The sequence below is a fragment of the Fundulus heteroclitus genome, chromosome 22 (genome assembly GCF_011125445.2).
Source record: "Fundulus heteroclitus isolate FHET01 chromosome 22, MU-UCD_Fhet_4.1, whole genome shotgun sequence".
Classification (NCBI taxonomy): Eukaryota; Metazoa; Chordata; class Actinopteri; order Cyprinodontiformes; family Fundulidae; genus Fundulus; species Fundulus heteroclitus.
The window spans coordinates 26669649-26695166 of record NC_046382.1 but is presented as its reverse complement, the minus strand read 5'-3'; the positions used below and the strand labels follow the sequence as shown (position 1 = coordinate 26695166).

The 25518-nt window shown below is 43.6% G+C and overlaps 1 protein-coding gene across 3 annotated transcripts; it reads left to right on the top strand.

The window, feature by feature from the left end:
- Positions 1 to 621: 621 nt before the first annotated feature.
- On the top strand, positions 622 to 23660 carry LOC118557124 (STE20-like serine/threonine-protein kinase; the record flags this gene model as incomplete). Of its 3 annotated transcripts, none has more annotated exon segments than XM_036126363.1 (14): positions 622 to 1335; positions 6838 to 7002; positions 9455 to 9503; positions 9937 to 10086; positions 11577 to 11649; positions 11883 to 12077; positions 12253 to 12334; positions 12451 to 12582; positions 13657 to 14865; positions 14947 to 15077; positions 16352 to 16475; positions 16823 to 17002; positions 21843 to 21914; positions 23531 to 23660. In XM_036126363.1, coding segments are annotated over 14 exon segments (2842 nt in total), but the record flags the coding sequence as incomplete, so codon positions are not given.
- Positions 23661 to 25518: the final 1858 nt, after the last annotated feature.

Here is a 25518-nt window from a genome sequence, read left to right as displayed (position 1 = left end):
AGGACAGAACATAGACTTTAAAGGAAAAAAGGAAGAAAGTAAATGTAATCCCAAAATGCACAAACAGGCAAAAAATACGCATAAGTTGTATCCAATAACACAAATAAAATAAAATACAATAAAATGCGAAAACTGACGTAGACCTGTTCAAGCCACTGAGTGCCCCAGTTCAAACTTTTATTGGCTAACATCTGTAAATGAGTTAAACTGATAACTAATTATAAAACAACATTGTTTAAAAAAAAGAAAAAAAAAAAAAAAGAACACGAGTATTTGTTAGGATACCATTTCCCTCGGTTCATGACGACATTATCAGAACTAGCATGCGTGGTTGGGTTGAGCAGAGCGCCTTCCTGCACAGATGATCCAGGAAACAGACGCCGCTAACAAATCCGTTAAGCTAACTGGGACAGTGCAATCTGCAGCGGAAACAAGGCTAATTATCTGTCAAATTAAAAGCTTACGATTCCTTGATATCGAAACAAAGAACAAAACTGCCCAAAGAAGTATTCATAAAATTACTTAAAAACTATTCACCTCATAACTTTTATTTACTGCATAAAATATAAAATTGTATTTTCCCTTTCTGTTACGTCAGCTTTTAGTTTGAAATTACAGCGGAAGTTCTAACAGGTGGACGCGATAGCTTGACGCTTGTCCGCTAACTTCAGCGTGGTCAGCCGACCGAAGTATGAGATTCCGCGTTGTGTCCATTTTACCTCGGTGGCGTTAAACAGTAAAAGAAAAAAAAATGGCGTCTCGGCTGTGACGATATAACCGTTTTTTTTTTTTTTTTGGGTTTATGTTGATTTCAGTTCGCGCGAAACGGAAACGCTTCCGTTCGAGAACAGCGAGGCGCTCCATCCGTATCCCTCGCCTCCTCCGCTAGCGCCCTGTGTGTGACGGGGCTTTCTGTCTATGATGTGATTGCGAGCAACTGCCGTCTAAAAGGGGGAAGTTCTGGTCGACGTTATCCCCGCCGGATGGCCGCGGCACCGGCCCGTTACTGCTCGTCTCACGCCCGCGTGCTCCTGCTCCGATAGCCGTTTGAGTTCCGCGTCGGGAGGGACCGCTACGTTTCGCTGGCGGAGGGAGAGAGAGAGAAAGAGAGAGAGAGGGGGAGAGAGAGAGAGACCGCAGCCACACACAGCACTTTAGTTCAACGTCTGAAAACAACAACACAAGATGTCCTTCTTCAATTTTCGGAAGATATTCAAGCTGGGGCCGGATAAGAAGAAGAAGCAGTACGAGCACGTACACAGGGACGTGAATCCGGAGGAGATTTGGGAAATCGTCGGCGAGCTCGGAGATGGCGCTTTTGGCAAAGTGTACAAGGTAAGTTAAGGGCGTCACGTTACATCCGCTTTCTAGTTTTAGCCCCGTTTATAAAGGCCGTCGCTGCTTGTTGGATGGCAGTCACCGAGCTGTTGGCTGACGGAGCGGCGACGTCGCCCCAGCCTCTGATCTGGGCCGTAATAGTCTCATTAAGCTAAGGCCAGCGGCTAAAACCAGTCCTGCAAAAGTTAGCCGCAGTCCTTAGCCGTTACTTGGCTTCCTGTTACGTATGAAGTTATTTTTCCCCACTTTTTGTCTTTAAAAAAAAAAAAAAATTAATAATAAAAATTAAGCATTTTAAACATGACTTTGACATGTGCCTGAGGAAGAGTGTGGAAGGCGTGGCTCCTATCCATTGAATAAACGCTGCCTGAGGAATGCCGTCGTTAAGCGCACTCACTGGACATCAGAGAGAGCCAAACAAACGGAGCAGGTGTTTGTTTGGCTTGTGAAGGAAAAAGTCCCACCCTTGTGCGTCGGCCTTTCATCGCGGGCACGTTTTGTTTGGGCCGTAAGCTGCTGCAGGTTCCAGTCGGTGTTGGTTCCCCATCTGTGTTTATTTCACCAAAACAAACGAAGCAACTCTGAAGTCATGATCTAAATGCAGAGCGTTGGAGAACAATCCCCACGCCTTGTCAGATGGCTGTCTGCTTCAATCACTGCCCATCCTCACCATGAGGGTTGAGGCTGTGCAGTCATCAGTCATCTTCAGCCCAATTCTGGAGGATTTCTGGTCGTGATGTGTCATCGGTGGTCTGAGGTCATTCGCCACCATCACCACCGATATATCGCTCTCAGGACCGGAGACGACTCACCCCAAAACAAGCAGCCCATAATGGGAGGGGAAACGCTGGTAGCTTGCTGCCTGCTTATTGTTTGGCCTATAACTTCTAGGATTTAAAGTCATGGAGACACCAGAAAAACTTCCAGTGACCCTTTTTATTTATTTATTTTTACTCCAGCTGTGTAGGGCACAGTGATGCCGAGACGCCCCTTCCCCACTTGTTGCTGCACACTCGCTTACAGCACAGACAAGCCAATGTGTTTGGAAATATTTCTAGTCACAAAAAACAAAACCCGAGCCATGGAGTGGGAACTAAAGTTGACCCTTTTTTTTTTTTTTATAGGGTAACTTTCAAAAAACAAAACACCGTTGGTATGTCTGATTGGAGACAAGTCTAACAGCGGCACAGCTTGTTAAATTATGATAATAAGCACAAAAACTGTGTGTGTGTGTGCCACGTCAGCGTTGTAAATGACTACTTGGACACATTTGGTGGGATGTTGCATTTCAAGGGTGAAACTCTTCAAGTTTTTTATAAATTTAGCCAGATTGTTGAACTCAGACTGCCGTCCATGCCTGATGAGTATCCTTGGTGAGATGCTACAGCTGAGGAGAAGTGGTAGGGAGCGCCTGCTGAGGTGGAGGAAGAAAGGTGCCAGGGAGATGTTGGTTTACCGTGCTCGATATCCCCCTCGCAGGTTTTCTGCAGTAGCGTCATCCCGACGTCATTCAGCTCTGCTGGCTGCCGGAGCAGATAGCCTGACTATTTCCCCAGACACTGTTGGCTTCTGAAGATTGTTACGAACAAATAGGCCACACAACGGGTATGATATTCTGCCCAATGAGCGCTATAGACCTAGAGCTAAATTAAGCAGGTTTTTACATTTTTACTGCAGTCTATGTCTCAAAGCCAGAATGAATATCAATACATTTCTTGGAGAACGTTGTTTTGGCCACAGTAATCAGTTGGCGAATCAGTTGATTTTTATTTTATTTTGTTATTTTTCTTGATCCGCTCTGATCAGTGATCAGATTGATGGGTTAATTGCATCAAAACTAGCAATTCTCACTATAGTTTGAACTATAAACACATCAGTCAACGGAATGCATTTAATGCCTTTATAAAGACCAAAAAACTATATAGATCATGGTACTAAACTCTTGGTAAGTAAATAGAGGTGTTCTTTTAATTCCTTTATTTCTTGTTAGGTTCATACTCCTATAAATGCTAAACAAATGATGGAGATCAGTGTTGGCCAGGAAAAGCTTGACCTGAGGATTTTGACTTATTAGCGTGACACATTTCTTTCTAGTAGCAGTTGATATAATAGTTTCATTTTCTGTTTTAAACAAAAGGATATTATTCTAAATGCTTTGGATTAAAATGTTTGTGTAAATCACATGTTAAAGAAGGCATATTATGCAAAATGCACTTTTTTAGCCCTTAAATACATTTTGTTGTCAACCTGGAGTCTCTAGGAATACAGAAAATTTAAATGTAGTCTGTGTAGTGGCTGTGTGAATATCTTTATATTCTGTGTGAGTCATATTTTTCAAACCATTGAGTTTTTCTGTTCTTTATTTATTTATTTTTTAGCAATTAGGTCACAATATTTGCTGCGGAGCTGCTAAACAAGGTCATGGAAGATCTGACTTAGCAATTTTGCGAATTCGCCATTTTATTTATTTATTTTTTGCCACAGTTTTTGTAGTCCCAAGTTGAAGGATGCCGAAGCTACAAGTGGATCAGTGAAAATGTTCGGTTGTTGTGTGTATTAACCCACACAATTCATAACACCGTCCCCCAGCATGCTACAGAAATGGCTGAACGGGGTGGAGCGCAACCCTGGAGGGGGGTGGGGTGTGAAGAGCCTCCTTTAGATTTAAAGAGACGGCGCCAAAACGGGTTTCTCTCAGACGCACCTAATAATGAGGAATTTAGACCAAAGTATTGCAGTTCCACTTTATATAGACTAGTGGTATACCTGTCTATACTAGTACTGGTATACTTCCTTACTCTAAACCGATACCAATTTTGTGCTTGATTTTCCTCCTGGGCCGAGCTATGCTGCAACTCAAAGGCTAGATACTCTATACTAGGGCTGTGTACAAAAATCGATGCAAAGATTAATATCAATTTTTTTAAAAACTATTTAATATTAATATTCTGGCTTTCAATATTGATTGAAAGCCAACCCCTAGGGGGGAGTTATTACATTGCGCCATTACTGTTCACAGCGAGGAAGTGCATTTGCTGAATGGCCACCAGGGTCTTAGAAGCGCCTTCGTCCCTAAAATCAGACGTTTAGGCACATTTTTGGTTTCTGTGATGCGTTAAATGCATTGAACCAAATGCACTTTATTTTCTGTTGGTATATTAGTGTTCAATAAATTGAACATGAGTTCAATTGATGTAAATGTGAAAATGAAGAACTGAAAAGCATAATGCGTTCCCTTTTAAAGTCAGTGGGATTTTTAATAAAAGTTCTTCCCACACTTCTCCGCTTCATCACAGCAAGAGCATCTGGTTCCATCCATTAGCTTTAAATGCTAGGCTGGTCTTCAGCCTTCACTGCTAGCATGTTACTAAAGGCCACATGCCACCTCTGCTCGGTTACTTAACTTCGCAGGTTGTTTTGGTCCGAGAGTATTTTCTGTCCCACGTCTTTGGAAGAAAACACGCCACCCCCCCCCCCCCCCCCTTTGAAATGACTCCCAGAGGAGCCGGTAAATAAGTGTTAACGATGAGGGCCACCTTTTTATGAAGTCCAGTGTCTGCACTCCTTTATTTTTCACTGACTGTGTGAAACAACTCCTCGTCTGCGTGCCACCTATGTAGGTCCTTCCTTCCTGAAACGGTTGTTCACAATAATCCAGTTAATGTTCTATTTAAAGCTTCATTTGCCTTTATTTGTTTCCCGCTCTCGTTAGCTGGTCGGCTAACTGTGAGAGAAATTTGCAGGGCTCTGTAGTTTTAGCTGCGGGGGGTAAAAACGCAGACTCTATCCTGACTCGGTGTTCCCTGTGAATAAACTAGCTTTATTAGATCACATCGCTGTTCTCGTTGGAGTTACATGTCGGGCCTTTGGGTGCCTTCTTTAGGCGTGGTGGGACTGGTGTGAATCAGCTGTTTGAATGAGTCACAGAGGAAAAGAAAAGAGTCCTTAACTCAGCCTTGCATGAAGTTCATGTACCTTACAAAGCCAAGAGGCGTGTCCTCTTAAGAGCAAACGACCCAGAAAAGCTTGTGTACACAGGGACTGATTTGACATGCTTGATTCGGTCACCTGGTCGACTATCAGCTCAGGTTTTTCGGGTTCTAACGGCGCGTTGGGGCCGACCGACGGGGAGACGCTTCTTTGTGTTCCTGCACACGTATCAGCAAGGCTCCGTCTCACAGGCGTCAGCTGGTACGAAGGGAAAGAGCTGGGGAGCATGTCATGTCAGAAAGTGTAAATATAGAGTCTGACACAGCAGTAAATGTTAACACTCCCTCTTTTTTTTTTTTTTTTTTTTTTGCCTTTTTCCACCGACACCGTGTCTGCATCCATAAACATTAAATCCAAGGCGGGCCTTAAAATCGCTTTTCACTTGTTAATGGATGCCTGGTCATTTTAGCTATCAGCATCTTCTCACTATCCTACTTAGAAATGAAGGTTTAGGTCCTTATATCTCAGTTTGATGATATGTGGCCTGACTGGAGGTGTAACGTGAAATAAATAAAAGGCAATAAAGGGCAACGGTGTATGAAAACAACTGGAGGGAGTCGGCAGACTTCCTGAATTCAGTTGGAGTTGTGTATGATCGCTACAAAAGATAATGAGATGCACTGTAAATGGGCTTCTCTATTTATAAATATACTTATATTGGGTTTTTGTATCAGTGTTTATAAGTGGTACAGGACAGATAGTCCTGTGGTGTTTGGGATTTATTCAACTCCAGAATGATGTTTTGTGTTATGAGAGATTTCTGATCTTCCACCATAAAATGGTCTCCTTTCATAAATACATTAAACAATAAAGTGTTCCAGTTCACTGACACTCATACTGATTCATATATCTGTTTTAAGTATCTTTTGGTCATTTGTTTTATCAACAAATTATTATTATTATTATTATTATTAAAGCTTGGAGCTGGGTTAGGGTTACATTGAACATAAGACCCTTTAAAAGGGATTTTTGGAAGAGGAATGTCATTTTGGTTGCGACACAGAATATTAATGAGGAAAACTAAGTGGAAGGAAAAGGTGTGGTAAGATAAAAAAAAGAGCGCATGGCAACAAGGATAACAGCCCCAGTGAAACATAGGCTTTCTACCCGGGCTTAGGTATTTCTTTATTTACCTTTATTTAACCAGGAGGTTCCATTGAGGTTAAAATCTCTTCTAATTAAAAAGAACAATGTAAAATAGACATATAATCATAAACAAACACACACTAAAAATAGAATAAAAGATAATAAAAAGAATAAATAACAGAACTGGGCTTCTTTAACACGTCAGCAAAGCTACAGGTGGATCTCATTCAGGCCGCAGTCATCGAGCTTAGCTGGAATAAAGAGCTGGAAAATCGCCCCGTGTGATAAATCTATATAAATATGAAGCGAATGATTGAAATGGAAAAGCTTTTCCGTCGTTGCTTGCGATGCACACGTGCCCCTGTTGAATGTGACATTTGTGTCTCGGCCACATTGTAACCGTTCTGTGTCTGTCGCTTGCAGGCTCAGAACAAGCAGAACGGGACCCTGGCGGCTGCTAAGGTGATTGACACAAAGACGGAGGACGAGTTGGAGGACTACATGGTGGAGATCGAGATCCTGGCCTCCTGCGATCACCATCACATTGTCAAACTGCTGGACGCTTTCTACTTTGAAGGCAAACTCTGGGTGAGTTGCTTGAACGCAGACGCCGTCCTCCTTCTGGCACGAACTAACCGAGCCTCTTATGTCTGCAGATGTAACTTCACCAAATTCCGATTTTTAGTTTTACTCGACATAAAAGTTGGGAAATGTTCACATTCGAGGCAAAACAGTGACATTTTCTGACGTTACTTTGACGTCTACGTCTTGATCCGGCTGTTTGTCCGCGTGTCCGGTTTGAGTTTGTGGCTCGTAGCTCTCGCTCTGTGAGCACTAAGAGGTCCCAGAGCAATTACCTCCTGGCAGGTGGTGTCATGTGACTGCCCCTTGTGGACCGGCCACAGCTATAGGCAAATAATGGAATGGTTTGGGTGGCTGAAGAAAGTGCCTGTGAATAATTCAGAGATGCACGCAGGTCATGTCTCTGGAGGCCATCTCTTAAGCAGCCTGATTAATGGCTAACTGCCTCTGCTTTTATCTGGGCCGTTAAGTTAATGTGGGATTTAAGTTGGCAGGTTTTATCGCATGAAGTAACTAAATGGTCGCTAGGTTGGCCTGACATGATGGGCTGCTATTAGCACTGGCGCAGAACAGGTCTAACCACTTTTTGCCGTTGCTGGAGCAATAGAGTAGGGTGCGCAATTCTTGTTTATATATATTTTTTTATTTTTATTTAACCATCTGGTGCAAAATGCTCCCATGCAGCTAACATGAGCTTAAAGAAGGTGAAGCTGGAGCCAGGTTAATTAAATTAGCCTCTATGACTGAAACTGGAAAGCTGCCTGTTATCTTCTTTTTATACACTTAAATGGTGCAATAAGAACCTGCAGTTATACTTATTATTATTATTATTATTATTATTATTATTATTATTATTATTATTATTACTCAGCAGATTTACTTTTTATACAAACTAGCAGCTATTTGAAATAAACAGATAAACAAGAGGAATCTAAATGGCTCAGGACGACTGATACTACGAACAGTTTATCTAAACATTGTATTTTTTTTTGGTTTAAAAAGTGATTTGTTTCATTCTTAAAAAGTCTGTTATAAAATGACAAAAAAAACCATTACTCATTTCATCATTTTCATTTCTTCTCACACGATTTGAACATATCGTTGATCGTTATTGTGGGGCGCTCTGTGCTGTCACGGCTCCTGTCAATATGATTCGTCCTGGTGAAGCTCCACTGAAGACGGCGGGACATTTTCTCCCAAAATCAGTCGCAGGATTTTCTTTTTGCCGTGCGCGGCATCCTTCCTCCTCCAGATATACGGCTGATCCACGATGTCCAGAAAGTTCCCGTTTTGTCTGCTGTCCCCTGTGAAGAACCAAATCCCCAAACCTTTATGTGTGAGCAGCCTAGAGGGGACTTTTCCTGGTCTTTTGGGTCAGTGTTGGTGTTCAGGCAAGGAGCCATTCAGCGTTTAGCGTCGGCCTCCCAGTGGAAACTGAAGCTTTCGTTAGCCGCTGGCATCAAGTCTCTTCCAGTCAGTCAAAGGTCTGTGACCACCGGGCTTCTCAGGAATCCGGTGGCCGGCGTTGACAGCTTCCTCTTTCTGGCATGTCCACGGACCGCAGCCACCGTTACTTTAATTTCAAACTAGCGCGCCGTACTTCCAGCTGCAACCCTCCGAACATTCAGAGCCTTTTCTGTCTTTTTGTGTCCTTATGTCCTGGTTAATGCTGCAACAGAAAGTGAAAAGAGACTTTGAACAGAGTCCAGGTATTGCTGCGCTCCATCCTAACCGTAGCTGATACAACCTGTTCAGTCGCACCGGAGAACAAACCTGCTTTGTAAACGGTGATTTCTTATGAACTGAATAATAACGAGACTGCCGTGGTCATTTAAAGTAGGATCTAATTTTAGATCCATAAAGTTGTAATGGTTTAAACGTTTTACACAGTTTTTGTGCAATTTATGGCTAAAAGCAGAACATTTTTGCCAGTAATCCATGATCTGCTGTGGAGGCTTGGCTAGTTTTGGGTGCATTTCTGCACTGTTAGTAAAGATCTGCTACAGTCTTGGATCTTTGCTAAAACCCTGGACTTTTTCATCTGTCGGGTCTAAGAAAGTATTTGCTGATGGTCGATCCTGGAGGTCCATGTCATCCATAATCCATTAATACAACAACTTCTCCCTTTTTTCTTTTTAAACATCATGTCACCTGAGGGTAGACAAAGAGCATCAACAAAAAAATTTGGTCTGAATAGGTAGATTTAAGTTTCTTAACGTCATTTTAGATGTTTGTAACAGTTGTAACTATTTTCGTCTCCAATAAGAGACTGAATGTGTTGAAGAACCAAAGTTTAAAACAGCACATGGTACCTGGGTGAGAAACTAGAAACTGCGTCTGGAGCTGACGGTGATCTGATTGATTAGTACCTCAGACTGTCGTCACAAGCTGATCAATAAAGCTCCTTGGAGTTGAACGCCTTGTGTTATGTTACAGCGTTTTTTTGTTTTTTTTCCAGATTCTGATTGAGTTCTGTGCCGGTGGTGCCGTCGATGCCATCATGCTGGGTAAGTCCCTCGTCTACTGAGCAAAATAGGAACAAGTCCACAACTTTGCTTAATGTTGTTGTGTTTTTTTTTAGCCATCCTGAAGTGAGAACTGCTAAATCTTTATTGCACAGTGGGACATTTTTCTTCCTCTGTATGTAATTACTGTAGCTCAGATTTCATAGCTGTTCCAGCTCTGTGCCACATATCTTCTGTCATGTTTTGAGACGACCTGCTTGTTTTTACAACCAACTTTGAAGAGCTGAAAATCACCCTACTCAGCTGTTAGGTGCGTATTCATATATACTGTGTAGCGTGACCAGGATGCATCCAGTGGTAGGGTCAGGGTGACATAAGGTCGGCCATCGGAGACCATCGAGGAATGACGTTTGATGTGAGTCTGTGCAGATGGCCCAGAGTCGTCTTACTGAGCGTGCGTGTTGTCGATCGTCAGAACTGGAGAGACCCCTGACTGAGCCCCAGATCCGAGTGGTGTGCAAGCAGACGCTGGAGGCCCTGACGTACCTCCACGAGAAGAAAATCATCCACAGAGACTTGAAAGCTGGCAACATTCTCCTCTCCCTGGACGGAGAAGTAAAACTCGGTAAGAAGCACGAGTGCAATGCTGAGCTAACGCAGAGAGTCGACTCAACTTGAACCATTTCACATATTCCTATGTCACACATACAAACTTCAATGCATCAGGCTGACAGAAGGAAGTGCAGTTGTGAAGTAGAAGCACAGGAGTACTTGTTGTTGTTAAAGTTCTATAATTAAAGATACGAAAAGTCTATTCACCCCCCTTTGATGTACCTAAATAAAGTAAAGCGAAAGCAATTGCTTGTAAAATTCACCTAATGAGTAAGCGGTTATATTTAATGTCAGTATAATTACAGACGTGCTGCGACGGCCTCGGAGGCTCGTTAGAGGGCAGTAGTGAGCAAACGGCATCATTAAGCTCATAAAGCAATATTCTAAGCTATTGCCATCCTGAGGAGCATTATTTAATTTATCATCAGAAAGCAAAAGGAGAAAAACAACCAGGAGCTCTGGAGGAGCTGCAGTGAGCCCCGACTCTCCATAAAAAGTCAAAGATAATTATGCTGTAGGGATGTTTTTGTTTTCTTTAGCAGGGACACGGAAGACAGTCGGGGGTAAAGGGAAGATCTCTGGGGCCGAATCGATGAAGACCTGTTAGAGGCTGCGAAAGGCTTGAGACTGGAGCAGTGACTGTAAACATTCAGCCATGTCTACAAATAAATGGTTTAGATCATCACGTGTTAAGATGGCCCGGTCAAAAGTCTAGACCTGAATCCCAACGACGGTCTGAAAAACCCTCAAAATGACTGTGGACAGGTTTTCTTCGCTCTGGCAGACTGAGCGTTGAGCTGCTTTGAAGGAGAATGAGCTAAGAGGTGTCCGTCTTAAATGTGTGCATTAATCTAAACACGCAGCACACTTTTTAAACTTCTATTTTTAAATCTCTTGAACACTATTAATCCCTTTTTCCTTCAGCTTCACAAACGGGCACTAGATTTTGTTGCTGTATCAGAAAATCTCCCAATAAAATCCTTTTTGAAGTGGACGGTTGCGATGTGACAAAGTGTACAAAACCTACGCAGCAATCCGCACAAACAGGACTCCTTCACGCTACGCTAACACAAAAACAAACACGCACCTCTCACGTATTGTTTATACGTCCCTGATCTGCCGCAGTTGACGAGGCATGAAGTCGGTTACATCATGTTCCACGAGGAAAGTCTTCGTGTAGCGCGCGGCGCTGCTTCCTGCCTGATGATTCATGTTCTGTAGGCAGAGGGTCACGATGCCAGCCTGGCAAACAATAATTATCAAGCTGGTCAACGGGGACCTGATGATGGAGCGCTCTTCCTCTAAGCAGCAGCGTGAGGAAAAAAAGATTAGCTGCCAAGGTAACGCGACTGATGGCGGCGGGGAGCTGCTGTGTTTTACATGCCGGCTCCGCACAAAGGAGGCTGCTGTTGTTAAAATGTGCAGCGATTTCGCCGTACGCTTCAGGTCGATGGAGTCAAAGTAAAACAAAATAAAACAGCTGCTGTTCATTTCTACTTTCAGCTGACTTTGGCGTGTCGGCTAAAAATACCAACACGTTACAGAGAAGAGATTCTTTCATCGGCACTCCATATTGGTGAGTCAGTCGGCCTAAATATAGGACGGCACTTCTCCCTTTCTCACTATTGTCTCACCTCCTGCTGTGGCATCACACGTGAAGTAACAGGAAAAACGAAAAAAAAAGGCTTTATTTGTTGTTTAGGCTTCTTGTCTTTGTAATTCCGTATTGAATGCGTATTGAAATGAAAAGGGGGGCCTGAAATGGTTTTATCGCAGCGCTAAAACCTACTAATCGGCTGAGTTCTGCAGGATGGCCCCGGAGGTTGTGATGTGCGAGACGTCCAAAGACCGGCCGTACGACTACAAGGCCGACATCTGGTCCCTCGGGGTGACCCTCATAGAGCTGGCGCAGATCGAGCCACCCAACCACGAAATGAATCCCATGAGGGTGTTGCTGAAAATCGCCAAGTCGGAGCCGCCCACCCTGATGCAACCCTCCCGTTGGTGAGACGCTTTCATTTTGACCAAGATGGAGGATATCCTGTTTCTTTTTTTTTCCTTTTACGTGTAAAATGTGTTACAAAAAGCTGGAAGGGACAGAGTATTTCGTCTTGTTTTTTTTTTTTTTTTTTTTTTTTTAATAGCGAGGTATCTAATCCTTTCACGTGTTTCTTAACAGGTCGTCGGAGTTTAATGACTTCCTGCGGAGAGCATTGGACAAAAACGTGGACAATAGGTGGAGTTCAACACAGCTTCTGCAGGTTAGCTTAACGTTCCACGCTGCTTTCCACGCAGGCACCTTGTCAGCTGATCTGATGTTTGCACCGTGCAGAAAATGGTTTCTCTTTTGTGTCGTCTTTCTCTTTTGGGCGTGCAGCATCCTTTCGTGACCAGCGTGACTGACAGCAGGCCTCTCAGAGAGCTAATAGCCGAAGCCAAAGCTGAAGTCACGGAAGAGATTGAAGACAGCAAAGAAGACGAGGAGGAGGAGGAACCAGATGCTGCTGCTGTGGGTCATTTTATTATTTTATGTTATTTTTTTTTTTAGCGGAAGGAGCATTGTAGTATTCACACTTTGCAAGGAAAATGAGCGGATGCTCGCTGCAGAACCACGGGCTGCTTCAGCTCCACCCATGGTTCACTTGGTTCACTTCTGGTGCGAATACGAGACGGCCTCGATCCGGACCAGCAACCGAAAACATGCGTCTCTTTGGACTTAACAGGAATCTTTATTGTCACCACGTGCTGCCATGGTGACTGCTTTTTGAGACAGGCCACTGTAACGGTGAACGTAGTGCTGAAATCATACCTGGCGCCGCATGCTGCTGCTGTCGGCGGGCTGTGGGACTCCTTCAGCTCGCAGGACGCGTTCTCTGACCATGTTCCCAATTTAAAAATGAAACGTCTGGAAACCGGCGTTGAATGAGCTGCTCCTGCCACTCTGTGATGCATCAGCTGTAATAACGGCACTAATATCTAAAACAAAGGTGCTGCACACAGGATTTCTCTAATAGTTTTTTTTTCCTCCATTTTCTGGTTTGTGCACAAACATCAAAGCCACATCTAACGTGTGGCTTTGTTAGGAGTTATAATTCTCTTGCATAAAGTACAATGTGAACGCAAATCTCACCAAATAAAATAAAAATGAAGTCTGCTATTGGTCCGGATCAAAAGACTTTCCTGGTGTAAACACATCTTTATTTGTCCAAAAAACAAAGAAAAGCTCTTTCCTACACTTAAAAAATTGGAATCCAGATTTGACACACTATTTTATTTATTTATTTTTGGATTATTATGAACTTTTTTTATACTGTTGTGTCTGAATCTGACCTGATTAAAGGATATAAATCTTAAATGAAAGAAATATAAGATGTATCTATTAGTCTCAGAATAGATTTGTGGAAAATGATTAAAATTTGTTTTAAGAACCACTTTTTCACACCGAAAAATCATGGAAAATCATCATTTTATTTAAAAAATATATATTTTTTTTATTATAGACATAAAATGTACTGCTGTGATGTTTTGTTTTGTTTGTTTTTACAACCATTTTAAAGAGGTTTGCTGTTTGTTTTTCCATCAGGCAATCCCTGGGCACAAAAGAGCTCCATCAGATGTCAGCATGGCCAGCTCAGAGGAGGACAAAGTCCCACCTACTCCCTCCACCCTGGAATCTGTTACGGAAAAGACGGAGGCTGAGCCTGCTGAGGACCGCACCAGTGATAAGCTCTCTGATGAAGGACTCGGAACGAGTGAAGTTGACAAGATGGAGGAGGAGAAGCTCAACGACGTTTCTGCCAGTAATGAGGATCTGGCCCCTGGACTAATGGAGGCAAGCAAGGACTTGACTTCACAAGATTCTGCCCAGACTAAAGTAGATGGAAATCAAACCGAGGAGATTTCTGGTGAGACTTCAGTGTCAAGGCCAGAGGAACCTGTAGATTCCCCAAGGTCTGCCTCAGAGGTGGAGGCAACGGAGATACCGAAGGAGACGGAGAAAATAGGAATAGAGGAGGAAACCACCCCAGAAATAAAAGACGAAAAGAAGATGGATCAAGATAAACAAAAAGCAGATGTAGACGGTGCTGAAGATTCAGTCGAATCTCAAGAAACCACTGAAGGTACAGCAGCACAAAGAGAAACTAAATCAGAAGTACCAGAGGGCGAAGAAGAAGAAAGCAAAGACTTAAATGAGGAGATCACTGAACAGAAAGTGACAGAGGATGGAATCAAAAACAACAACAACGAGGCTGTTGAAAAGGTCGACGCAGATAATTTCCCATCAGATTTAGTAGACGCAAACATAAATGGAGACATAGACGGCAAGTCTGGTGTGGAGGAGTCTTCTGCTAAAGCTGCAGTAGGAGACAAACCCCCAGAAAATCAGTCAGAGGAGGCAGAGCAGCCCAAACAAGAAAATCAGAGCAGAGCAGAGGATGAATTACAAGAGCAAGCACAGAGGGAGCCTCATCAAGTCAGCGATGACGTCAAAGTCATGTCAGGAGTTTCTGACCCAAGGATTAGCTGTCAGGATGGCTCTGCTAAGGAAGATGGAGAAAAAGTAGCTCATGGAGACAAGATCAGCTCCCAGGATGGCATCTCTGTCCAGGAGAGTGAGACCGATTCAGAAAGCACGATGGAGCATGGAAGCCCCGCTGTGATGAAGGCCGACCTGGAGAAGGACTCCGACTCTGGAAGCAGCTCTGCTGCCGACAGCAGCAGCCTCGACCTCAATCTGTCCATCTCCAGCTTCCTGTCCAGAAGCAAAGATGGAGGCTCTATATCTATGCAGGTAATCCTCTCTCCTCCTCAGGCTCTGTCGCTAAGCGGTTAGCGCTGCTGCTGTTAAAACCGTCACCGTTCTTTTTGGCAGGAGTCGCAGCGTTACAAGAAGACTCTGAAGAAGACCCGGAAGTTCCTGGTGGACGGCGTGGAGGTCAGCGTGACGACGTCGAAGATAGTGACGGATAACGACACCAAAAGTGAGGAGATGCGGTTCCTGAGGTACGTCTGTGTCCAATCTGCTTCATGCTCTGTTCAGTCTAAATTAGGGACACGACCCGTTTAACGGCCCTGCCTGCCTTAAATAGCCGTCATTCATTTCACAACTCCCACAACGCTTTCCACGCGTCAGCTGCCGATCTGCCGCGATTCATGCCGGCCGGGAAATGAAATCTGGGTCTCAGCAGTTTAAATAAATGAGGTCTTCAGCCCCCTTTACTCTGATACCCCAAAATAAAACCCTTTGCAACCGATCCTCAGAAGTCGCCTGACTGGTAAATAGCCCGTCTGTATGTGATTTAATCTCCGTGTGAATCCCAGCTGCTGTGTGAAGGCCTCAGAGGCTTGTTAGAGATCATGCGTGAACTGACAGCATCAAGAAAACCCAGGAACACAGCAGGTCAGGTCAGAGATGAGGGTGGCGTTTTATGCAGGGTTAAGTTGGAGAACAAGATTTCACCGTTTAAAGATGTCAGCGTTCAACCGTCTGATTGTTGACAGAGTACGCACAATTGTGGAGGAGCTGCAGAGATCCACAGCTCAGGTGGGAGTGTCGATAACCAGACTACGGTTGCAAACTCCATAAATGTGATCTTTAAACGGAGGCGACTCCAGGAAAGTCACTTTCGTAGTTTAGGAGAGACAGCATAGATAAAGAAGTGATGCTCCTCCCTCGTTGTATGAAGGGGAGAGCAACACTGCGTGTCATCCTAAACACGTGATCAGATGAGCTGGTGATAGGAGGATGGATGGAGGTGAGCGAGGCAATCACGGTGGGAAAGCTGTTAGAGGCTGGAGGTTCAGCTTTCAGTCGGACAGCAAGCATGAAAACGCAGCCAGTGCCGCGATGGAGTAATTTAACCTTAGATCATTTTCATGTGTTAGAGCAGGCCAGACCTGAATCCAACTGAGAATCTGAAGATTGGTGTTTACAGATGTCCTCCATCCAGCCTGAGCTCGAAGTCATTTGGCAACATTTTTAAGTCTATCCCTCGTGCCCGGGTTTTATTTAACCGTTTTGGAAATCCTCCTTCCTCTTTACTTTTGTTCACTAGTTCGCGTTGATCTGTCATAAAAGCTTAAATCCATTGCAGTTTGTTTTTGACATGAAATAAAACGCTGTATGCAAAAAATGAAGAGGAAGGATTACTATTTCAAACCCCCTACTTGTTCTGTCTAAAATAACCATGAATATTAGAGCACTGGTTTAAAAAACGTCGACTCTAGAGAAGTCAGAGCCGTTAAAATCATCCGCTGTGCTAATGTGACGTGTTCAGGCGACAGGAACTGCGAGAGCTTCGCCTCCTTCAGAAAGAGGAGCAAAGGGCCCAGCAGCAGCTGAGCAACAAGCTGCAGCAGCAGCGAGAGCAGATCTACCGGCGCTTCGAACAGGAAACTACTGTGAGTCACTTTGCTTCCACCGCAAGTGGTGTGATGTGTCTATTTTCCTTTCTTCACTTTCTTTCCTTCTCTTTTTTTTTTTTTTTTTTTTTTTTTTTTTGGGCCATCTTCTAAAAAAAATAGCAACTATATTTAATCAAAGGCTTGATGCGAATTTTGTGGCCCCAGTGATGATCTGTAGCATCTAGAAGCAGAAAACTCTGAAGATATCATTATTATAAAAATGTTCTTGTTTTTCATAACTTCTCTTTAAAACGATTAAAGCGGGGGGGGGGGGGGGGGGGGGGGTAAATGTGAAAACCCAATTCCTAAAATTCCTACTTTCTCTAAATGATCTGCCGCGGCAGGCGAAGAAACGGCAGTACGACCAAGAAGTGGAGAACCTGGAGAAGAAGCAGAAGCAGACGATCGAGCGACTGGAGCAGGATCACACCAGCCGGCTGCGGGACGAAGCCAAACGCATCAAAGCGGATCAGGACAAAGAGCTGTCCAAGTTCCAGAACATGCTGAAGAACAGGAAGAAGGAGGTACGGAGCTGCATGGCCGTTTGTGTCGGGGGGGTGTCGGCTAACTCCTAGCTTCTGCATGTGGTGCGGCGCTGCTTGGTGGTTGTTGCTGAACGACTGGACTGTGACTGGGCTTGTGGTGCCGATCCTGTGGGAGTGCCGTGTCCAGCTGCTCGGCCTTTTGGCGTGCGCGCAGACGATGGCGACACACCAGCTCTACCCTTTCCCCTAAACGCTCCTTAATCCGATCTGTCGTGCCAATCTTTATCTGCCCAAATCTTCTGCTGCTCTACTCTCTGGTTGCCTCCTGAGACGTGGTTATTTTGGGGTGTTTTGTCTTTGAAAGCCTTTTAATAAAGTCTTGCTGTCATGCGCTGTGTTTTCTGCCCTTCCTTACCTCCTCAGCAGGCTGGATGCTTTTAGGTGTGCTCCGTTTGTTGCTGAAGATTTGCAGCTTTGTTTTCATCCTGTATCGTTGGGTGGCTGATGTTGCGCTTTGTGATTACTCGCTGGTTATTGCGCCGCTTCCCTTTTTTTTTTTTTTTTTTATTTCAACATACAAATGTGAGCAACTGCATATTGAATATGTCCGTACTTTTGTTTTTCAAATGTATTTCTTGTTTAGATATGTAATCTGTTTATTGAACTAACCATGTTTGTTCTGTGAGTGTGTGAGTTTGCATTGGTTATGGGATGGTTAATGTTATATCTTTTAATGGTGTTGGGCATCTTTGGGGTAAAGTAATCCTAGCCTTTCATCAGAGTTACTGATATGGAATAATATCAAATATATCTGATAGTAATAGATTCTTAGTCACAACATAAATGTTTATGAATATTTGGCTAAGCTTCGGTGGCTTTTAGACAGCTTGGCGATATGATGGAAGGGATTAGTTGAATACAGCAGATTAAAAGTGTACACACACCTGTAGATTTTAGTGTTTTTAAAAACAGTGGGAAAAGTTTTTCCCTACTATTTTCTGGGAGGAAAAGGCATTTTATAGTTTGGGTTTAATCAATAAATCATTCAAACTTTATTTATAGAGCACTTTCCATCGATCACAATCAAGTGTAGCACAAACACAACTTCTGGGGTTGGACACAACTAAATGATGTAAATGATCAACTCAACAGATGGCTAAAACAATCTAAAATCTGATGTAGAAAAATCCAATCCCTTTTAACCTCTATGAGCCAAACCTGATGGATATTTAGTTCATAATTTCATCCACCTTGACCCTAAAAAGCTAGTTTCATCTGTAGAACGGTAACCCCGTAGCATGATGTTGCCACCGCTAGGCCTGTCACCATAACAAATTTAGCTGGACCATAAATCTCTCTAAAAATTATTGCTATAAATCATATTATTGTGAGATTAATACCTTTTTCAACTGATATGACATTCGGTTTATATCCAAAAAACTCCCTCATCGCAGCGGTCGTGTACGGCTTTGACACCAATTCCATTTTCTTTTCAAACTAGCTAAACTTTGAGCATGTGCCTACCTGACACAAACTGTGTTTTCCCCCACCGTATTATAAGCTTTACTGCCAACACTCACACACACACCCCCACCAGGCTGAGCGTCGTTTGTTTGTTTTAAAAGCCTCGATGTTTGAGAGCAACATAAAACGGTCAGTAATGTTCCCTCCTGGAAGAAAACGTCCCTGTCAGCTAAGCTAACACGCTAGCTGGTATTAGCTTGACGCACACTACGGTACCCGGTTACGGGCTGCTGCATCCCTCCTTTAAACGCTCCCCACTCTTCCAGTTCCCCGTTCCCTGTTCACCTCCCATAACCCACCAGACAACTACTGCTAGGATAACTCCTTTTTTCTGTGGGAAACCCACAGAAAAACACTGAGGAAACGAGAAGGGAGGGGTGAACACCGTACTGAAACCTTTTTGTTATCCCGTCTCAGAGAGAGACGACGGAAACATAAGGGGAAAAAAGCAAACACAAATTATCACGCTTATTTTAATTAATCATGGGATTAAAATTTATCGCGCGATTAATTGATTTATTGGTTATGGCGACAGGCCTAGCCACCGCTGTTTCGCTGATGGTACGCTGGTGATCAGCTAGTGCTCTGTGTCGGTTTAATGCCAAACTTCTTTGTTGAAGTTATAACCCAAAAGTTTGGCTTGATCAGACCGTAACACAATCCCTCTGCTAGGGTTTGGGAGATTAGAGTCAGGACCGCTTACATGCAGGAATTTTATGTAGCCTTCTCCTGACTGAGACCTTCGTACAGTGAATATATGAATGAAGACTGAATGTTGAGATTGAATCAAAAGATGCATCAGCAAAGTATCAGTTTTAGGGGGTGCAGCTTGATACAACCAGGTTACGGCAGCTTATTTATTTACTTATTTATTATCTTTTCCCTGAAACAGATCAGTTTTGTTGTGTACTTGTACAATATAAACAATGTGCTACAATATCCGTTAAAAATGGAAGAGGTTTCATCATTTTAATAGGTGTGTGTACACTATTCAGATTGACTTTTTTTACATAAAATGAGCTTTGTCTGTTTTTGGATATCTCAAACGAACAACTTTAAAGCTTTGAAGCTCCGCATTTTTTCCATGTCAGTAACTCTTTGTCTTTTAATCTCATCAGTGAGGATAATTACTCTTGGCTGTGGTGGAGTTGATCAAATGAAAAGACAATGAAGCTTTTTCTGGGACTAACATCTTCTGGCATGCATCAGGCAAACCCTTGTCGTGACATGAATGTTGCGCAGGTCAGTCTTAAATCTGAAGAAACGGTTTTAAGGAAAATGTAAAACGGTGAGGCGAGGTGGGGGGGAAATGAGCATGATGGCGTTGAATCTTTCGGTGGCTGGATGCTGTAATTCTTCTCTCAAAGAGGGCCGTGCATGTCTTCCCCTCCGTTGTTGGCCAGCTCTGTCAGATTTCTGAGACCAACACAGCATCAACTAGTTTCTACACTCGCACGCTGTAGGCCATTCAGGAAGTCGGACAGTCGCCCAAACACATGAGAAAAGAGCTCATGAAACGGGTTAAAGAGGACCTGTCGCTCCTCCAGACCGCAGAGGTAAACCATTGCTGTCTGAGACACGACTTTCTCTGTCTCTGTTTTCTCTTTCTGCCTTGATGTTCTCGAGTATCTGTATCATGTGTAATTTCTGTTTTCCTACCTTTTTTTTTTAAGAGTTTTATCCCCATCCTTAGCAAAGTGTTGGCCACATTTATTGGCACCCCTGGTGCAGATGTGTAAAAAAAGTGGTGTAATCCCACGCTGAAACATTCAGAAAGTCCAACCTTTAATCTAACAGGATGCAAAAAGGTTGCATCTGTTTTTTTTTTGGCAAGTCCCCAAAACGACCATTAGTTGCGATCGACATGCTGAGTAGTAGTTGGGCACAGATGAGAGAACAGCCAAAATGTAAGGAGTTCACTAAACAAAAGCAAACAGTCAGTGGGTCTGGCATGAAACTAAATACGAGGGAGAAGAGATCCCACTGGTAAGTACGGTGGCTGGTCTGTGACAAAGCTCCATGAAGACGTCCGATGAGCGTCATGGACCACCTGTACGATAAACCCAACCAGAACTACCGGCTCGTCCAGCAGGACAACGATCCAGGACAGAGAGACAGATGAACTGCTGTCCTTTTAGCTGAAGAGTTGACAGCATGAGTAGCAACAGTTGTTGTTAAGCTTAATTAAAACAAATATTGCGTTCCCCCCCTATATATAAATATCCTCAACTAAAGCGAGCTTTTTGAGGTTTTTCACATCTTTTATCAGGGGTGCCAACAAATGTGGCCCACACGCCTATTCCCTTTTTCTGTGAGGCAGAATTAATCCATGCAGTGTAACTCACCAGGAGGTGGATAAGGATGCAAATTGTGACCATATTGGATTCAGCTTCTTGTTTTCTAATTATATTCTGTATTTAGTTCTCCAGATTGACTTTAAAAGTTGTACACTTCTTCATTTGCTATTCAAATAGTGTAATAGAGCTGCAGTCTTTCATTAAGCTCTATGTTGAATTGTGTTTTCATAACACCACAGGTTGCGTAGCAATGCACTGTACGTTAATCGAGTTAATAAAGTTATAGAAGTGATGCGGATTTCCTGCTGTTATAGTTGTAAATCAAAGGGAAAATGATTGATCTTTCTATTTAAGTGTAGTTGACTGATTGAAAATGTAGGCAAAAGAGACAATCTGTCATTTGCAGCTTTCTTTAAATGTGTTTGAAGTTTCTGTTAGTTTTGTACTATGGTAACTTGGGATTTTAGATTGCCATTCAAAGTTGGGATAATAATCATAGTATTACTGTGTTTTTTTTCACTAAAGTCCTGTATAAAACTGTCAAGAATAAACCAGATAAACTTACTGCAGTATTGTTGCACTTTTGGCAAGCTGCTGCCATTTTATATGAGGGTACACTGATGAGAGGAAGAACGTAGGGCTCACTTGAGGGACGGCTGCAGTCCGCTAACCTCACTAGAGGACTTGAAGTGATGTTTTTAGGAGGACACATCTGTGCTGAAAAGCCTTCCAAAGCAGACTTTTTCTCCAATCCTATGAAAACCTTTGGTCATGATGCTCCATTAGCCCGTAGCGTTAGAACCAAGCTGCTCCTTTGCATGCCGGATTCAAATAAAGCGCTATAAATATTAGCCGCCTTAACGCATGCCATCATGAGAAGTGCTTTAATAGCTAATTAATTGGCTTCCTGCTGACATTTAACCCGAGCAGTACCCCACCACACATTAGAAGCGGAAGAAGCGGTGTGTGTGTGTGTGTGTGTGTGTGTGTGTGTGTGTGTGTGTGTGCCCTCTGTCCCTGTGAATCAAGGCGAGTGCGCTGTGTGCTCTCCTCCGCAGGCAGTGGCCCAGGTTATGATACAGTCTTTTCAGTTATCCTCATGCGCGCTCTTCAACGCTCAGATGCAGGATGTAAGTGCCCCCCCCACCCCCACCCCCTCCACCCACCTCGCTTTCTCTCGGTCTCTGGCCCATACTTAGATGTGTGTGAAGTTCAGTGACGGGATCGTTTGTGACGGGTCACTTGGACTTTGACAACTACACATGTAAGCATGGCCAGCGTTGGGCTTGCAGTATTTGGATGTTTTTGTATTTGAGTGTCGTCTCATCGGCGCATTTGTGCAGTGGTCCTTTTCCTCCTCTCCTGCTCAGTATTTTTTCCTTCACCGCTCCACAGATGGTCTACATCTGGTTTGTGTAATGTACATGGTATTTATATTGTGTGCGTAAAAGCGGATTGTGTTTGGCCTGACGTGCTGCTAGTCTAGGCTTTGGTCTCTCTTTTTTTTTTTTTTTTGTAGGAGCCAATTAAAAAAAAAATTATTCACATGATAATGGTGGATCTTTAAAGCAGCTTGATTGGGTTGTTGTAAAACAGCAGAAACTTATATAGCAAGGGGTTTTATGGAGAGTTGATCTGAGAGCAAATAGTGTTGTGGTGAAGCTAAGTGGAAGAATCCAAAAGCAGAGATGCACCAATCAGATGGCGGGCGTGGCTTATTTCCAATCACCCACTTATTTTAATGTTTTGTTTGTTTGACGTCTGATCTGTCGATTTAGATTTTTACAGCTTTAAATTTCTCCTCCCCCCCAATTATCTGAGTGATTGTAGATTCTCTGCGGTGTAATAAAACTCCATTTCTTTAAAAAAGAATGTCATGGAGCTGTTAATCTGGATCTGTGAGCATCTGGGACTCCTCCAGGTTATAACCCTGAGAATTTGAGTCTTTAGAAGACAAATCATTTCTCACTTGCATTTCCAGTTCTTTGTGTTCGCACATGAGAAAATGTCACACCATGTCTCATGATGCTGGTGTCCAGCTGAATCTTTTAGAGGAAAACACCCTGATTTGGGTGAACGGCACATATGCCTCCCCGGTGCTTTAAACAGACTCTGGACGCTTTTGGACTTCTTTGTTTTTATTTTCAAACGCTAAACTGATGCAGAAAATAACTGAGTCTTCCTCGCTTTGGACCGACTTCCACCGCTACGACCATCTGTGCTTCCTGGTAGCACTTTTAGGTGCGTTCACTGGTCAGAAAACAAAAAAAATCTCATTTATTTTGTTTTCAAACAGCCGAACAAGAGTACAATTTGTAACCACATATTTGAAGTTCACAATTTTAAAATAAAACACGGGATCGTGTCTTCTGCCGGTCCTGTGGACCCAAACACGTTGTGTTTTCATGCCCGTTGTGGTTCTGAGGTGAGAGCGGGCCGTACTGCGGCGGTCTGGACCAGCTGGATGTCGCTGTAGGCGTTTCCCCTCCGTTCTGCTTTTTTCACTTCGTTGTGGATCCTCGTCATCCATAATGTCGTCTCCTCTCTTCGGTCCCGTTGATGGTGTGGCGCTGCAGTGCTCTGTGTTGGACCGGTTTGAAGTGGATATCGTATAGTTTAGTTTTTTATGCTGCATTTGCACCGTGACATTTCATTGCTCTTGTTTTTTTCTGACTCTTTCCTGTCCCTCTGTGCGACCTCGCCGGGCCGCCGCTCACGACGTCTCCTCTTCTCTGTGGCTCCTCAGGAGCAGGAGTTTCTGCAGAAGCAGCAGCAGGAGCTGGACGGCGCCCTGAAGAAAATCATCCAGCAGCATAAGCTGGAAATAGCCACCATTGAGAGAGACTGCCTCAACCACAAGCAGCAGCTGCTGAGAGGTAAGCATGGGAGGAAAGCAGCTAGCTTAGGTGAAGCTAGCTGCTTTCTCCACAGGACCATCAGAGTAGCTTCACTTTCCTTTTATCAGGCAGAGATGCTGCTTTGCTTTTTCTTTCTGTTTTCACTTCATGCTACATTTGATTAGGTTACAGCTTCCATCTGTACTTGCATAAAGGGCCGATATGGCTGATGCGTCTCAGTTAAATAAGAGTTTCTGTGAACAGGTTATTTCAGGAGCTTCATTGAAAAGGTGAAACTGGTGTAAGAAATAAAGAACTTCAAGCTTTTGTTTCTGTTGGTGTTGATGATCGTGTCGATCCTAACATTCATTTTCTCTGAGAATTACAATGTTATTGTCAGACAGTATTTAAAAAGGAACGGATACTTTTTTGTCTTTATAGTAATAAATATACACACATTTAAATCTTTAGAGCCTTTGCGGTGCAGAAACCTCAGCCTACTAAGATATATTTGATTGTAGTGCACAGTTTCTGTTCTCAGCGCCTGGTTGGGCCTCTTTTATGCATGAATCGCTGCAGCAGTGCGTCGTTGCTTTGGGGAGATGGGCCTGTGGTTCTGCCGGGCTGTGATGGAAGTCCAGCTTGCTTCAGCTCTTCCCTGTTGGTGGTTCTGGTGTCTCTCAGCGTCCTCTGGCCGATAATCTATAGAGTCTATGTGAGATTCAGGTCATTTAGCACGTATATACTATGGTCAGGATCTGTGTGTGTACACATTTTCCTACCACGTGTTTTTCTTCTACTTCGACTTTCCACTGATATGGTTGGAAACATCCCTCTCCACAGCCAGCAGCTTTAGCAATGACCCTTTTGTGGCTCGCCGTCCGCCGTTAGGAAAACTTGCAACTCAGCAGTTTTCCTAGTATTGTGTAACATGGCTGCAGCCTTACACACTGCAAAAACGGAGCTAAAAATAAGTAAAATGTTCTTAAAATTTGTGTATTTTTCCTTGATTTGAGCAGGTAAACAAGATGATCTGCTCTGCCATAGAATAAGATTTTTGCACTTAAATAGGAACATTCATCTCCCTCATCTTATGTCAAGTGCAGTATATCTAATCACCTATTCAAGGGTTCAAAATACTCATTCCATTGGCAGATAATCTTATTTACCTGCTCAAATCTATGACAAAAACACTAATTTTAAGAACATTTTACTCATTTTTAGATCCGTTTTTGCAGTGCAGTTCTAGATGCGGTGGTTTGCTGGCCTTATGCAATGTTCCCGTTTCCAGGAGACTGAATTGTCGCTGCTTGTCAGCGGCTTGGACTTGTTTCCCGCGGGCGGATCCGCTGGGAGGAGAGCTTGCGGGCCGCCGCTCGCAGCAGAGAGGCTGCTGCTGTCCTCACAGCTCCGGCGCCGTTTAAAAGGAGGCGGATACTTTAGCTCGTTTTGTGACATCTTCTCCAGGGAGGCCTGTCTTTGCCGGCAGCAGAGCGTGTTCAGCACACGAGCGGCGCGTGTGCGGGCGGAGCGCCGCCGCCAGCGACGCGTAAGAGTTTAGGAGCAGAAAGGGCCGTAAAAGAAAATAACAAGCTCTTGATTGTTTCCTAAAATGAGATATAATAGGTCTGTTTTTTTATAGGAATAATAACATTAAATGACTTCTGTGTTGTGATGTACAATATTTAGACTCGATATAATTATTAATTTGATTGTCTTGAGGGGCGTTGAGGGGACGCCCGTCAACAGGGGGATACCAAGTTTCCCATTTTGAGTAGAGAAATGTAGAAACATGTTAACTGTTGGATAATAATGCAGCTTGTTGAGATGGGCGTGTCTTTTACCAGCACCCTACGTGATGCTCTCTCTGCCCTCAGCGAACCTAAACGCAGACAGT